The sequence below is a fragment of the Ascaphus truei genome, chromosome 4 (genome assembly GCF_040206685.1).
Source record: "Ascaphus truei isolate aAscTru1 chromosome 4, aAscTru1.hap1, whole genome shotgun sequence".
Lineage (NCBI taxonomy): Eukaryota > Metazoa > Chordata > Amphibia > Anura > Ascaphidae > Ascaphus > Ascaphus truei.
In genome coordinates this window covers 36284589-36297028 of record NC_134486.1, presented here as the reverse complement: position 1 = coordinate 36297028, position 12440 = coordinate 36284589, and the positions used below count along the sequence as shown (strand labels likewise).

General features: G+C 40.7%; 1 protein-coding gene across 2 annotated transcripts in view; it reads right to left on the bottom strand.

The window, feature by feature from the left end:
• Window positions 1-12440, bottom strand: part of EPRS1 (glutamyl-prolyl-tRNA synthetase 1) — a 131445-nt gene that overhangs the window by 4346 nt on the left and 114659 nt on the right. For both annotated transcript variants that reach the window (XM_075595582.1, XM_075595583.1), the window contains one exon: window positions 12177-12255. In XM_075595582.1, coding sequence (XP_075451697.1) covers window positions 12177-12255 — 79 coding nt within the window. The remainder of the gene's footprint in view (window positions 1-12176; window positions 12256-12440) is intronic.

Below are 12440 nucleotides of genomic sequence, written 5' to 3'. Positions count from 1 at the left end.
ATGGCAGTGAAGAGCTGGGATGTCATGTGCCCCCCTCCCACCATGGCCGTGTATCCCATTGCTCCACATACACCGCATATCACCGCTTTTACCCGTGCACGTGCCGCCAGGTACTCAGACGTGCGTGCCGACGTGGCCGCGGGGGCCGTAGCCTTTCATTCGATCCATCTAGCAATCATTGCTTTTGTAATAGCCTATTCCTTCCTGGAACCCTCCGGAGGAATGAACAGCTGGTCTGACTTTCAGAAGATGGCAACCAGTGTTAAAGTTGTGTCTCATACAGCAAACATCTAGAGTATTCAAATCTTCTTTACGTGATGTTGGAGTTGGACAAAATGAAGCGATTAACTCTCTTGGTTGGGATGGAGAAATCACTTTCAGTAACAAATGATAAACTGGTCTCAGCACAATTTTATTCTGATGTATAACAAAAAAAGGATGTGCTGATATGACTTTAGTTCTCAAATTCTTATTGCCACTACGAACAACGTCCTTGGTGTTAAGATTCTCAAATGAATTTGAAGCAGTTGTTCACAAGAATGATTCAGGAGTCACTTGAGGACTAGAGACAAATCCCATGGGGGAACTTTTCTCTCGTCTGTGGCCTTAAATGTTTTACAGCCTGAAGGAACCTCATAACAAGTGGATCTGTAGCAAAACGTCTTTCCAAAAGAATAGACAGTGCCGAGACGTAAACTTAATCCTATGTCTAGGCCATCGTGAAAAAAAACCTGTAAAAAATACCTGGGTCAGGCTCTTCAAAATCCGTTCCAAATTTGTGGAGAGAATCTATATAAACAAACCATATCAGATGATATACTTTTGAAGTTGAGTGCTTTCTAAGTTATGATTAGCAGTAAAGAAAGGTGGTGCTAACCTACCAAGCAATGCGCAGACGAGTGTGGAGGCCGAGACGAGTCAGTGACGTTATCCGTGAGAGACGCGGAGACTCAGAGAGCGAGAGCAGAGAGCAACTATCCTGGTTCCAGCTTCAGGACACCGGCACCGGTCTCGAGTGCTTGCCGCGGACGACATTTTAAAAGGGCACGCATCCCCCAGTCAAATTGTAAGTGTGCAATTGCAGTTGCCATTGATGCACTGTAGCAGCTGATATAAACTATTTGCAAGTTTTATATTCCTCCTCTATCAACAATATTGTTAGTGTGAGTAATTCTTATATGAGCTCATAGATTTGAAGGTGTTTGAACATTACTGCGCTGTGTGTGCCTTTCTGTGTTTATATTGCAGCTACATCTGAGAAGCAGCATTTTCTGCCAAGTGCCATCATAGCACTAAAGACAATTTCAAGGATTGCCCTATTTATCATACTTTGTACTTCCAGTGAAGTTGGTTGGCGCCAAGTAGGGCTTCTTTATTGCCAAGTACTTTTTGTCTTTTGGCTTTGTGAGAAGAACCTTATAGCCTTCCCAGGTTGCCTTTCTCTAATTAGAGATTCTGCTCTTAGCAGGTGGAGTGGGCTCCCCAATTTGTATCAGTGATATCATTTATTATGCAGGGAATCAGGAGTGCACTCACATCCAGGAATATATATATATATTTTTTTTTTTTAAAAAGGAGAAAAGATACACAGTGCAACAGTTTCTGATGAAAATAGTATGGAGAAATAATTAGCAATCTCACTCATGTTCTCCTGAGAGTAATCAAGGCTTTTGGTTATCTGGAGTGACCACCTCAGATACAGGTTCCAATGGGGTTGTCCGTCAGCATACAGTCATGGAGGCATATGGGAGGAGGATCCCATATGTGGAAAATGGAGGACACAGAGCGCAATATTGCTTTATAGCAAAAGAATAAATATAAAAAGTTACACTCAAACAAAAAATGGATTCAGGCATTGGGACCACCCAGAGTCAGATAGTGGCAACGTCCACAGTGGAGTTTTTCAAGAAGAAGGAGCTTATTCTTTAGCAGGATGTCACCAGAGTTCACCAAGGGCCTGATCAACTTTTAAGGTATGTGCAGTCCACCCTACGCGTCTCGCTCGAAATCGGAGCTTCCTCAGGGGGTTTGATCTCTCCTTCCTCCATTCCTTCCTTTTACATATCGAATTTTCAAATTCCCCGCCATTGCCGGACGGGGGCGTGACATCATCACGTTGCTGGTGTCTCGGCACGTGATGCGCCAGTGACGTCATCATGCACGCTCCATCGTGCGTTCCAACGACGTCACGGCGAGCTGCGCTTGCTCAAACAGGACCCTGGCAAAGATGTGATATAACAAGGCGTGATGCATGTCAGTGACACCACCGCGCACGCGTGTCACTCTCGTCACCGCGCATACTCACACCAGAGCCAAGGCACCGAATAATAAGAAGCCCATATAGTGATAAAAGACAGGCATCTGGAAAGGGCTGAATAACTGCCAAAACAGCCTATAGGTACACAGACTGTATAAAGTGGTAATCTATAGATATTCAAATTGATATTAAATAGAACATTCTGAAAATACACATTTTAAAAAACACACATAAAATTTATTAAAAAAATGAAACGAGTGTGGTGTAATCTATATTAATAAATAGAAGCAAAATTAGAGAAATGCAGATATCGATCCTATTAAGTATCTAATAATCATATCCAATTTTAGATCTAAGATATATTAGACTGTGCAAAGAGATATGCAAAAGAAAAATATATATCCTTCTTATTGTACACTCAGGGTTATTTTATTATCAATGTACTGTAATCAGATTTAGTACAGGATAAGTCTAATGGGATGCTTATTAATAATTCTAAAAGGGTCCCCCTTTGAAAAATCATCAAAAAAAACTTTTATTTTTTTTAAACCCTTTAAAAATTATTTCCAAAGGCCATGGCAAGTTATTTTTATTGAGTACTTTTTAAAAACAATCTTTAAATAATATTTTGTTCTTGTATTCAGTCAAAACTATTAAAACCCATATTTTAAATAATCTTCCACATTTATTAAATTAGTTGTGGTTTAAAAGTGCCAAATGATGACATTTTACTGGATGAGTGAGACTTCCAAATCCAAATTTATATAAATTGCATCGACAGTTATCAATTATTTGAGATGAGATAACTGAATATCGCTATAAAAGATGTTGCAGTTTGAGGAACTCCGGACTAAAAGATATATTAGTTATACAAAAAAGGCATTTATATCGAAATCAATGTTAAGACCTTTTGGATGTACGGTGTTAAGACGATGGATCCAAAAGGATTCTCTCTGGGATAGACGTACACTCCTATTACACCCTCTCCAGTGGTTTAATACCTGTTCTAGGCCCAGCTATTTTAGGCCCTGAGGATCCGAATTGTCGTTTTTTTAAAATGTAGCGGGACGCTATGATTTTCCAAACCCAGACTGATAGTCCTTAGATGTTCAAAGATTCTCACCCGCACAGGGCAGGTGGTTCTCCCCACATGGACATGTGAGGACATGTACCACATGGACACTTTTGCAGTTGATGAAGCTCATTATCTTTGATGTCTTACCGGTTACGTCTGAGATGCAAGTGTCCGTTTTGTCGTAACCAAATTTACATGCTTTGCACGTGCTGCATTTAAAAAAAAATAAAACCTTTCGGCAGTCAGGTATCCGTGTGTTTTTATTCTCTATTTTTCTAAGGGCACTCGCAGCTAGACTATCCTTCATACTACGTGCCTTCGACAACATCACTCATGGGTCAGTTGGAAGACAATCTCCCAAAATTGGATCTTGTTTTAACACATGCCAATGTTTTTTGACAAATCTGTTGTATGCGGTCTGCTTCTCTGTTAAAACGCGTGATGAATGGGATAAAGTTAGACTCCATTTCTTTTTTGTTATTAACAGTTGTTCCCTGTTTAAGTTCCCTAATTTATCTGTTGCAGCTTCAATGACAGATTTGTTGTATTTCTTTTCAACGTATCTTTTTTCTAAGATCTCAACCTTGTGTATTGAATTTCTGTGTGTCAGAGCAATTTCTTTTAATTCTCCTAAATTGGCTATAAGGAATATTAATTAGCCACTTTTTGTGGTGACAGCTTGAGTTCAGGAGAAAGTTGTTACAGTCAGACTTAAAGTGTTTTTGTATATATAAAATTGTTTTGAATGTAAATGCATAAATCCAAAAAAGAATCAATTTTTTGCTAAAGTTGGAAGTGAAACACAGATTCAAGTTGTTTGTATTTAAATATGTTTAGAAGGATTTCCTCTTCCCCTTTCCATATTAAGACATTGTCATCAACATAGCGGCGACATAGGACTAGGTTTGCGCCAAAGGGATTATGATTGTACATGTGTTCCTCCCATACACCTAGAAATAAATTTGCGTAACTAGGCGCAAACTTGGTCCCCATGAACAAAAGATTTAAATATTGTTTTTAAAAAGTACTAAATAAAAATAATATAACTTATCAGGGCCTTTGGAAATCATTTGTAAAGGGGATTTTTTTTTTTTTTGATGATGATGATAATTTTTCAAAGGGGACCCTTTTAGAATTATTAATAAGCATCCCCATTAGACTTATTTCTCTACTAAATCTGATTACAGTACATTGATAATAAAATACCTCTGATGGAACAATAAGAAGGCTATGTATTTTTCTTTTGCATATCTCTTTGCACAGTAATGTCTTAAATCCAAAATTGGATATGATTATTAGATACACAATAGGATCTATATCTGAATTTCTCTCATTTTCTTTCTCTATTTATTAATATAGATTATACTACAATTGTTTCATTTTTTTTATTATCAATTTTATATACAGTATGTGTTTTTTTTTTTTTTAAAAATGTGTATTTTCAGAATGTTCTATTAAATATCAATTGGGATATCTATAGATTACCGCGTTATACAGTCTGTATACCTGTGGACTGTTTGGCAGTTATTCAGCCCTTTCCAGACGCCTGTCCTTTATCACTATATAGGCTTTTTATTATTAGGTGCCTTGGCTCAGGCAGCTCGTTGTGACGTCATTGTAACGCACGACGGAGCATGCTCGATGATGTCACTGACACGCATCAAGCGCCTAGACACCAGCAACGTTATGACGTCACGCCCCCCGTCCGGCAATGGCGGTGAATTTGAAAATTAGATGTATAAAAAGGAATGGAGGAAAGAGATCAAAATCCCAGGAAGCTCTGACTTCGAGCGAAACGCGTAGGGTTGACTGCGCATACCTTAAAAAGGACCATCCTGCTAAAAATAAGTTCCTTCTTCCTGCAAAACTCCACTGTGGACGCCGCCACCACGGGTGGAATACCAGAGAAGGAGGGAGTGCTGCTTGTTACCACTGTCTGACCCTGGGTGGCCCCAATGCCCGAGTCCATTTTTTGTTTGAGGGTAACCTTTTATATTTATTCTTTTCTTATAAAGCAATATTGCACTCCCTGTGTCCTCTATTTTCCACATATGGGATCCTCCTTTTCCCATCCTCCTGCATGACCTGTACCTAAGGTGGTCACTCCAGATAACCAAAAGCCTTGATTACTCACAGGAAACGTGAGTTAGATTGCTATTTATTTCTCCATACTATTTTCTTCAGAAACTCTGTTGCACTATATATGTACGTTTTCTCCTTTTTTTTAAAATATATTCCTGGATGCAAGTGCGCTTTTGATTCCCTCCCTCGATATCTCTCTCTGGACTTGGATAGAGTCCTTTAAGGAGCAGCACCTTTTCCAAGGACTGTATAAAGGTATTATTTCATTTTTAATTTTCTTTTTATATTTTACACACCTTCACAATTGTGATCACTTAATATAAAACGGTATTTGCGCTTGTTCTTTTGTTCTCACGCATATAATTTATTAGCACGTTAGATCGTTGTATTGTTTAGTTTTTAGCACAGCGTATTCACATTTCTTTTCATTTATTAAAAGTTGTGATAACGGACACAAATATACCTTTATTTCTGGGTAATTGCCACTCAATCTCCAGGCCTGAAGAGCCCAATTTTGAGGATTGGGGTGCAGTATTGGCCCCTGACTCGGCAGGTCTTTTAGTACTGAAAGGCGGAAGGAAGGTTCCTTTGCCGTGCATAAGACTTGTGGAAACCACAAATTGTCTTGGCCAATTGGGCAGAATTATGATCACCTCCGCCTTGTCTATTATATTTTTTTTAGCAGAATGAGTGGTATAGCAGGGAACATGTATGCTAGACTGAATGTCCAAGGGAATACAAGTATCTATGTGTGCTGCTTGCGGATGAAAATGTATTGGGCAAAAGACAGGGGGGGAAGAGAGATCTTTCTGTTTAGGTTTGTCGCCATCAGATTGTGTCTGGCCAACCCCATTTGTTTCTAATCTTCAGAAAAACCTCTGGTCTTTAATTCCCATTCTCCTGGATGAATAAGCTGGAAACTGAGGAAGTCTGCGAATAGGTCTTGTTCCCCTGGAATGTGTATTGCTGTAATATCTTGCAGATTGCTTCCTGCCTAGATAAGAATGGCTTCTGCTACTTTCCACAGAAACTTGCTTCTTTGTTCCTCTTTTCTGCACAGGTACGCTCCTGCAGATCCATTGTCTGATCTGATCTTCAAGCAAAGGCCTTAGAAAAAGCTTTACAGTCTTTTCAGCATCTGTTACATGGCTTTTAGTTCCAAGTCAATGTGATGACTTGTTTTTCCAGGTTACTGGCCATATCCCATGAACGAACTTGTCCCTGAATTGGGCACCTCGGCCCGTGTTGCTTGCATCTGTGGACAAGAAAACACAATTGGAATCCTGAAGCGAACATCCTTCTACAAGGTTGCTTACTTTGAGCTACCAGTTTAATTGCGATTCTTGGGAACAGATGATACCTTGAAGTAGGTCTAAAGGATCCTTGTTCCATTGATCCAGGAGGATTAACTAAAGGGCTCTCATATGGAACATTGTCCACTTTGTAACCTCTAAAGTGGCTGCCATCTTTCCGAGCAGTTCATACAAGCTCCTGCTGTCATACATTTTGTTCTCGCTTTTATGAGTTGGATGACATCTGAAGCCCCTAGTTGAGGTAAATAAACCTTCCCTTGGTTGAATTGAACATGACTCCAAGGAACTTTAACGACCGAGTTGGTCCAGACAGCTTTCGTCATTTACCAACCACCGAGATTTTAGAAAGGTTAACACTATATTGAGATGCGACATTGGTCTTTCATTTCTTCTGGATTTTTTCAGCAGATTGTCCAAATATGGAAATATCAGGATGCCTTGCACCCGTAACTCTGCGATTAGAGTAATCAGCACTTTTGTGAAAGTCCTTGAAGCCATTGCTAACCCGAAGGGGCATGCTACATATTGCAAATGAAGACCTGCAGTCGAGAATCTGAGGAATTTCTGATGCTTCTTGGCAATCGGGATATGCAGGTAAGCATATTTTAGATTCAGTGACACTAACCAGTCTCAAGGCTCTACTGATTATATTACAGACCCTAAAGACTCCATCTTGAATCTTCTGATATTTAGAAATGTATTTACAAAGTTTAGGTCCAGCACTGGTCTGTAAGCCCCGTTTATCCACTAGAAATAGGTTAGAATAATGCCCTGCTTTCTTTTGGCCTGTAGAATGTCCACAATTACTTGATTTGAGGCTGTGGATGATTTGCTCCATAGCATTTCTTGATTCCCGTTAAATTGGTAGTCTTAAGACTTGAAAATGTTTTTTTTTTATTGGGAAAGCTTTGAATTCCAGATTGTAACGGGCTGATGTGTAGAAGCCATCTGTCTGTAATAATTGGAGCCCACACCACTTTGAACCTGGTGAGTGCCAACTTACCTCTATAGGTTGCTCCTCTTCCACTGGGGCCCTGAAAAATATTACGTTGTCCACCTCTCCATGATAGATGTCCAGTGTAATCCCTGCCAGGGCAACAGTATGTCTGGCTTCCCTGGAGTGTCCAGAGTCAGGCTTTAAAGTGGGCGCCTTTATTTTGCCTCCTTCAGTATGTCTTCCCAATAAAGGATTTTTCTTATATTTTGGACCCCACTCCCTTTTTTGGCTGTGTGCTGCTCGTTTGTTCTTCACTACTTGGATCCTGTTCTAAGCCGCCATCACGCTTCCTCACGGCTTCAGGAAGTGGGTGAGTGACAAGGTCACTTATACAGAGACTGAGTACTCTTTTGCTTTTTATGGAATAGACACTCCTAATGAAGGAATATTTGTCTTATTATTCATCTTCTATGATATTATCTACAAGTAATTGCATTCAATATCCCCCCCTTTCTGCTGTATTTTGTTTATGTTACATTTACATTGGTCTAGTACTTGAGCACCCTTAACCACTGGGCACCCTACCAATTGTAAAGTGGGCCCTACCTATAATGTTCTCTCGCCATAAAGTGCCTAAAATAGCAGCTCTCTGTACTCCTTTGTCCAGTTTCTTTGATATTGGTCAGTCAGATCCTTGTGGCTCTGGAGACGGAGGCTGTTGTAGGTCTACAGGTTGCTCTGCAAGAAAAGATTTACGCGAAACCTTTCATGCTTTCTCCATAAGATCGTAGGAGTGTAGATCCTTAAAAGAGATCCTATCTTCTACTGGTAGAGTGGTCCTTCAAGTCAACCTGGAAATGGCAGTACCCACTTTGGGAGGAGCATCCAAGGCTTTAGCTTCCTATTGGCTGAGCCCATTCTGCTTCAATTAGATCTCCCTATGGATTGGGGAATGATCTAATCTTCTGAGACCCTTTGAACAGCCTGTCTTGGATTTTAAATTCTTCTTCTACAGTTTTGACTAGGCTGTCTCACTTGTGCCTCCTGGTTGGGTCAGTAGGAGCTCCACACACACACCACGTATTTCAACACAAAATGTACTTTATTGCCCTTACAGGGAAAACAGGATACAATATATCTTTAAACAGCAGTATAATGGGTCAACAACCCAGCTCTGCAGTTAGAAACACGAACGTCCTTTTTCACAGAGCAGAGGAAGCACACGCAAGGTACCCCTGACAAAGCTCCGTTTGTGAGCGAAACGCGTATTGTGTCATAACCAGGAAGTTCAGTACAGCATAGGCAGCATATTTCTGCGATGCTAGAAACAGAGATTTGCTACTTTAGTAACATATCTTCGCTACTTTGTTGCCCTTTAAAGTGGTAACAGCAGGTTTAGGCACTGTTTTATGAGATAAAAAGCTACTTAGATTCCACTGGGACTATGTTAGCTAGCTAATTGAGCTCCACTCCACACAGTGCCTCTCTCTATTCTGGGGGTGCGCAAACTTTACCCGCTGCACCCCCCCTGCCTGCTCTCGCCACCCTCCTTACCTGTCTTCGGCGTCAAATTACGCCACAGGTCAAGTGACGTTATGATGCCATGGCATGACCAGGTATAATGGGCGTTGCAAAGGCCTCACGTGATCCCCGGCATTAATTTAAATTTAAATGCCTTGGAGGAAGAGCGCGAAGCCTCTGGAACCGTCGCCCCCCCCCCTGAAAAATCTTGGGGAGGCGATGTGTAGGCGTGTCGGGGGCGTCACAAAACTGGTTTGCCCTCATTGGCTGAACCAGCTCACGTGCACTGACGTCACGTGACAGCCGCCTGAAAATACAACATTTGTTGTCTTTTCAAAACGCTGCCGCATCAACGCGCCTTGTCACCAACAGGCGCGCAGACACTGGGGTTACTGCAGTAGCCGAACAGGGAAGAGTGCCTGAAGTGTGCGCGCACGTAGCGACGCCGGCACCATACTCTCGGCCTTACACTGTATATCTTGAATATGGCTAACAATTAACCCTTTGCTCCTATGCTCAGCCTAGCTGTTATATGCACAGGTTTTTACATTTCTTTCATTCATCGTCTAATTTACATCTTATTAGATGGAAACCTGTGCTGTTCGTTAATCCCGTGGGGTGTGTCACATATTCAACTCTGTTCCTGTTAATTATTTGGCATTATTGGGGGCTTTAACCAACAGATTACCAACATGTTCTATCAGCCAGTACATAGCCACAACAGGTTACTTAATGAATGGTCTGCTCTATCCGTTATTTTTTTACTTATTTAGCCACCTTATCACACTTTTTTTTGCACTATCTACGCATTGCGTCAATTTCACATTAAAACAAGATGGCAATTAAATTCATTCAAAGTTCTGTTTTAATTTATTGGTGTGCACCTATAACGCAATTCTCCTGGGTGGCTTGTAAACTCATTCACAGACCTCCCTTTTTGTACCCACTTGTGTTACCCACTTTGCGTAGGTAGCACCCATACATCTCATTGCTATATTAATAAGGCAATATCAATATATCTTTTGATAAGATTTAATACTGTTGGAGCAGTGTAACCTCCCCTCATTGTTGGCCAAGCTGAAGCACTGATTAATAATGCAACAGGCAGTAATTATTCATTTGATAAATAATTTCAGTATGGCCATGTTTGAACTGGAATATCTCCATCCTTAATACAAAGCACTGCTGAGATCTGAACTCAGGATGAATGTTTAAAAAGACAGTCGCTTTTTAAGCCAAACATTGAAAAACACACATTTGAAAAAAAATAGGCATTGTGCAATAAACATGCAATAAGTGCTTTAATAAAATGAAGAAACTGAAATAAATGCCTGAGAAAAGCAAACCAACATTTTTTTTTAAAGTTCACCTACGAGACTTGTTCATAGACTTTTTACTGCTGTCAGACAATTGTGCCGACTTGTTACATTGTACGCCGACAGCGTGATACCGCCACATGCCCTTCAAAAATGCGGACACCGACCCGTTTGAATTATTCTCCTTGCGCGTGCTTCTATGTTCGTGCGCCTCAGACCTCCATCCAGCAGGCAAAGAAGCAGCGTGGGGGGATATTCACCGCTGTGCATATCGTCTCTGCAGGAAGCCCTGGTCTCAGAGGGAGGTTTATTTGGGTATGGAGCCGTCCACCTGATCTGCTGAATAACCATTATCTACCTGAAATTCTATTCAATGTAAACACAATAGAAAAGCAAGTAGTTGAAGTAGTTCAGGAGAAGATTTTTTTTTTAGTTCTTTTCCCGAGTGACCAAATCCAAAAGTGCAAAATATTAAGGGGAAAGGGTGTACCAGACCTCTGGTAAGAAGCTCTTTAGAACAGCAGCAGAATGGAAATTGCCTAAAATATGAAGATTTGTAATGCAAAAACTAAAGGATAAAAAACTTAAGAGTTTCAACAAGAAACGGACCAGTTAAAATGATGTGATGGACACAATAGTAGAGGTTAGAAAAAGAAAAGCAAACTGCAAAACAATAATAATACTTAGTAAGGTGCTAATAAAATAATGTGTATGTGAACAAGAAACACAAGACTGTAAACTGCTCTAAGATGTAATTAATAACATATATTACAGATGGTGTTTTTTTTTTTTTTTTTTTTTTAAAGGGTGCAACGCATGCAGTGCAGCACTTATCCTCCCGTGCAGCACCTCTCTGGAATCCCCCACCACGCACCATCAGACTCTCCCCCAGTTTTCAGACATTTAAAAACTCCCTGAAAACTCACCTTTTGAAGGTAGCCCATCTGACAAACCCCTAACATCCACCCCCCAGTCTCCAACCCTATTGGGACCAGCTATGCGGCTGGACCAAACTACACACTAACACGCCCACCCTCAAACCTCAATGGGACCAGCTGTTGGGCTGAACCATACTCCAACCTGAAGTATACTCTGCCCACTTTATCTTTTGTTTCATCATTGTCCCTCATTCCCTCTGGATTGTAAGACACACAATAAGCAATGTGTACATGCACCTAGAGAGAGACACACACACACACCTCTCTCAATTGAAAATACCACTTGTGAGCACATTCTCACGCAGGGTCGCTGACAGTGGAGGAGAGCCTGGACAACGGTCATGGGCATGGTTGCTGCAAGAGCAGTTAACATGTCTCAAACATGTCTGCAATCCTGCTTTTCCCCATCAGCTCTTAGCATACAGTGCTTCCCCTGCAGCAAGGGATTCTGGGAAATTACATGCAACTGAGCACAGTGTCACTTTTTGTTTCATATCCATTTTAACATGGAGCTTATGTATGTGTGCACGCGTGTATGTGTGCATCTGTGCATGTATACACACACACAGGCTTAAGGCAAAACAATGTTCACCCTCTTAATGCTGTAGGGGCCTGGAAAACAATTTAATAAAGGTCCTCTGGCTCTAAATGGGTTAATATAATCTTTGTTGCTGCAATGTTTTTTTATATATTAAAGGAATACATAAGTAAGAAAGTCTCCAGTAAGCAGATCTTACTTTTCCTGTGTCCAACTGCTTCTGAAACTCTTCCATTGTGTTCGCTACAACCATGTGGCTCTTCAGATCATTAAAGGCCCTAGGAAGAAAAAGACAAGCGCATTTCATGATTTAATGGTGCAGTCACACACCCCGCACAAAAACATTTTGGTGTAGTCTTACCACTGTTATAAGCTAGTGAAAGTCACTGTTAAAAAAAATAATTAAAAATAATCTTTTTCAGTTTGTACAAATACAACCAATTTTCTTCCTCCCCCGTTCCTT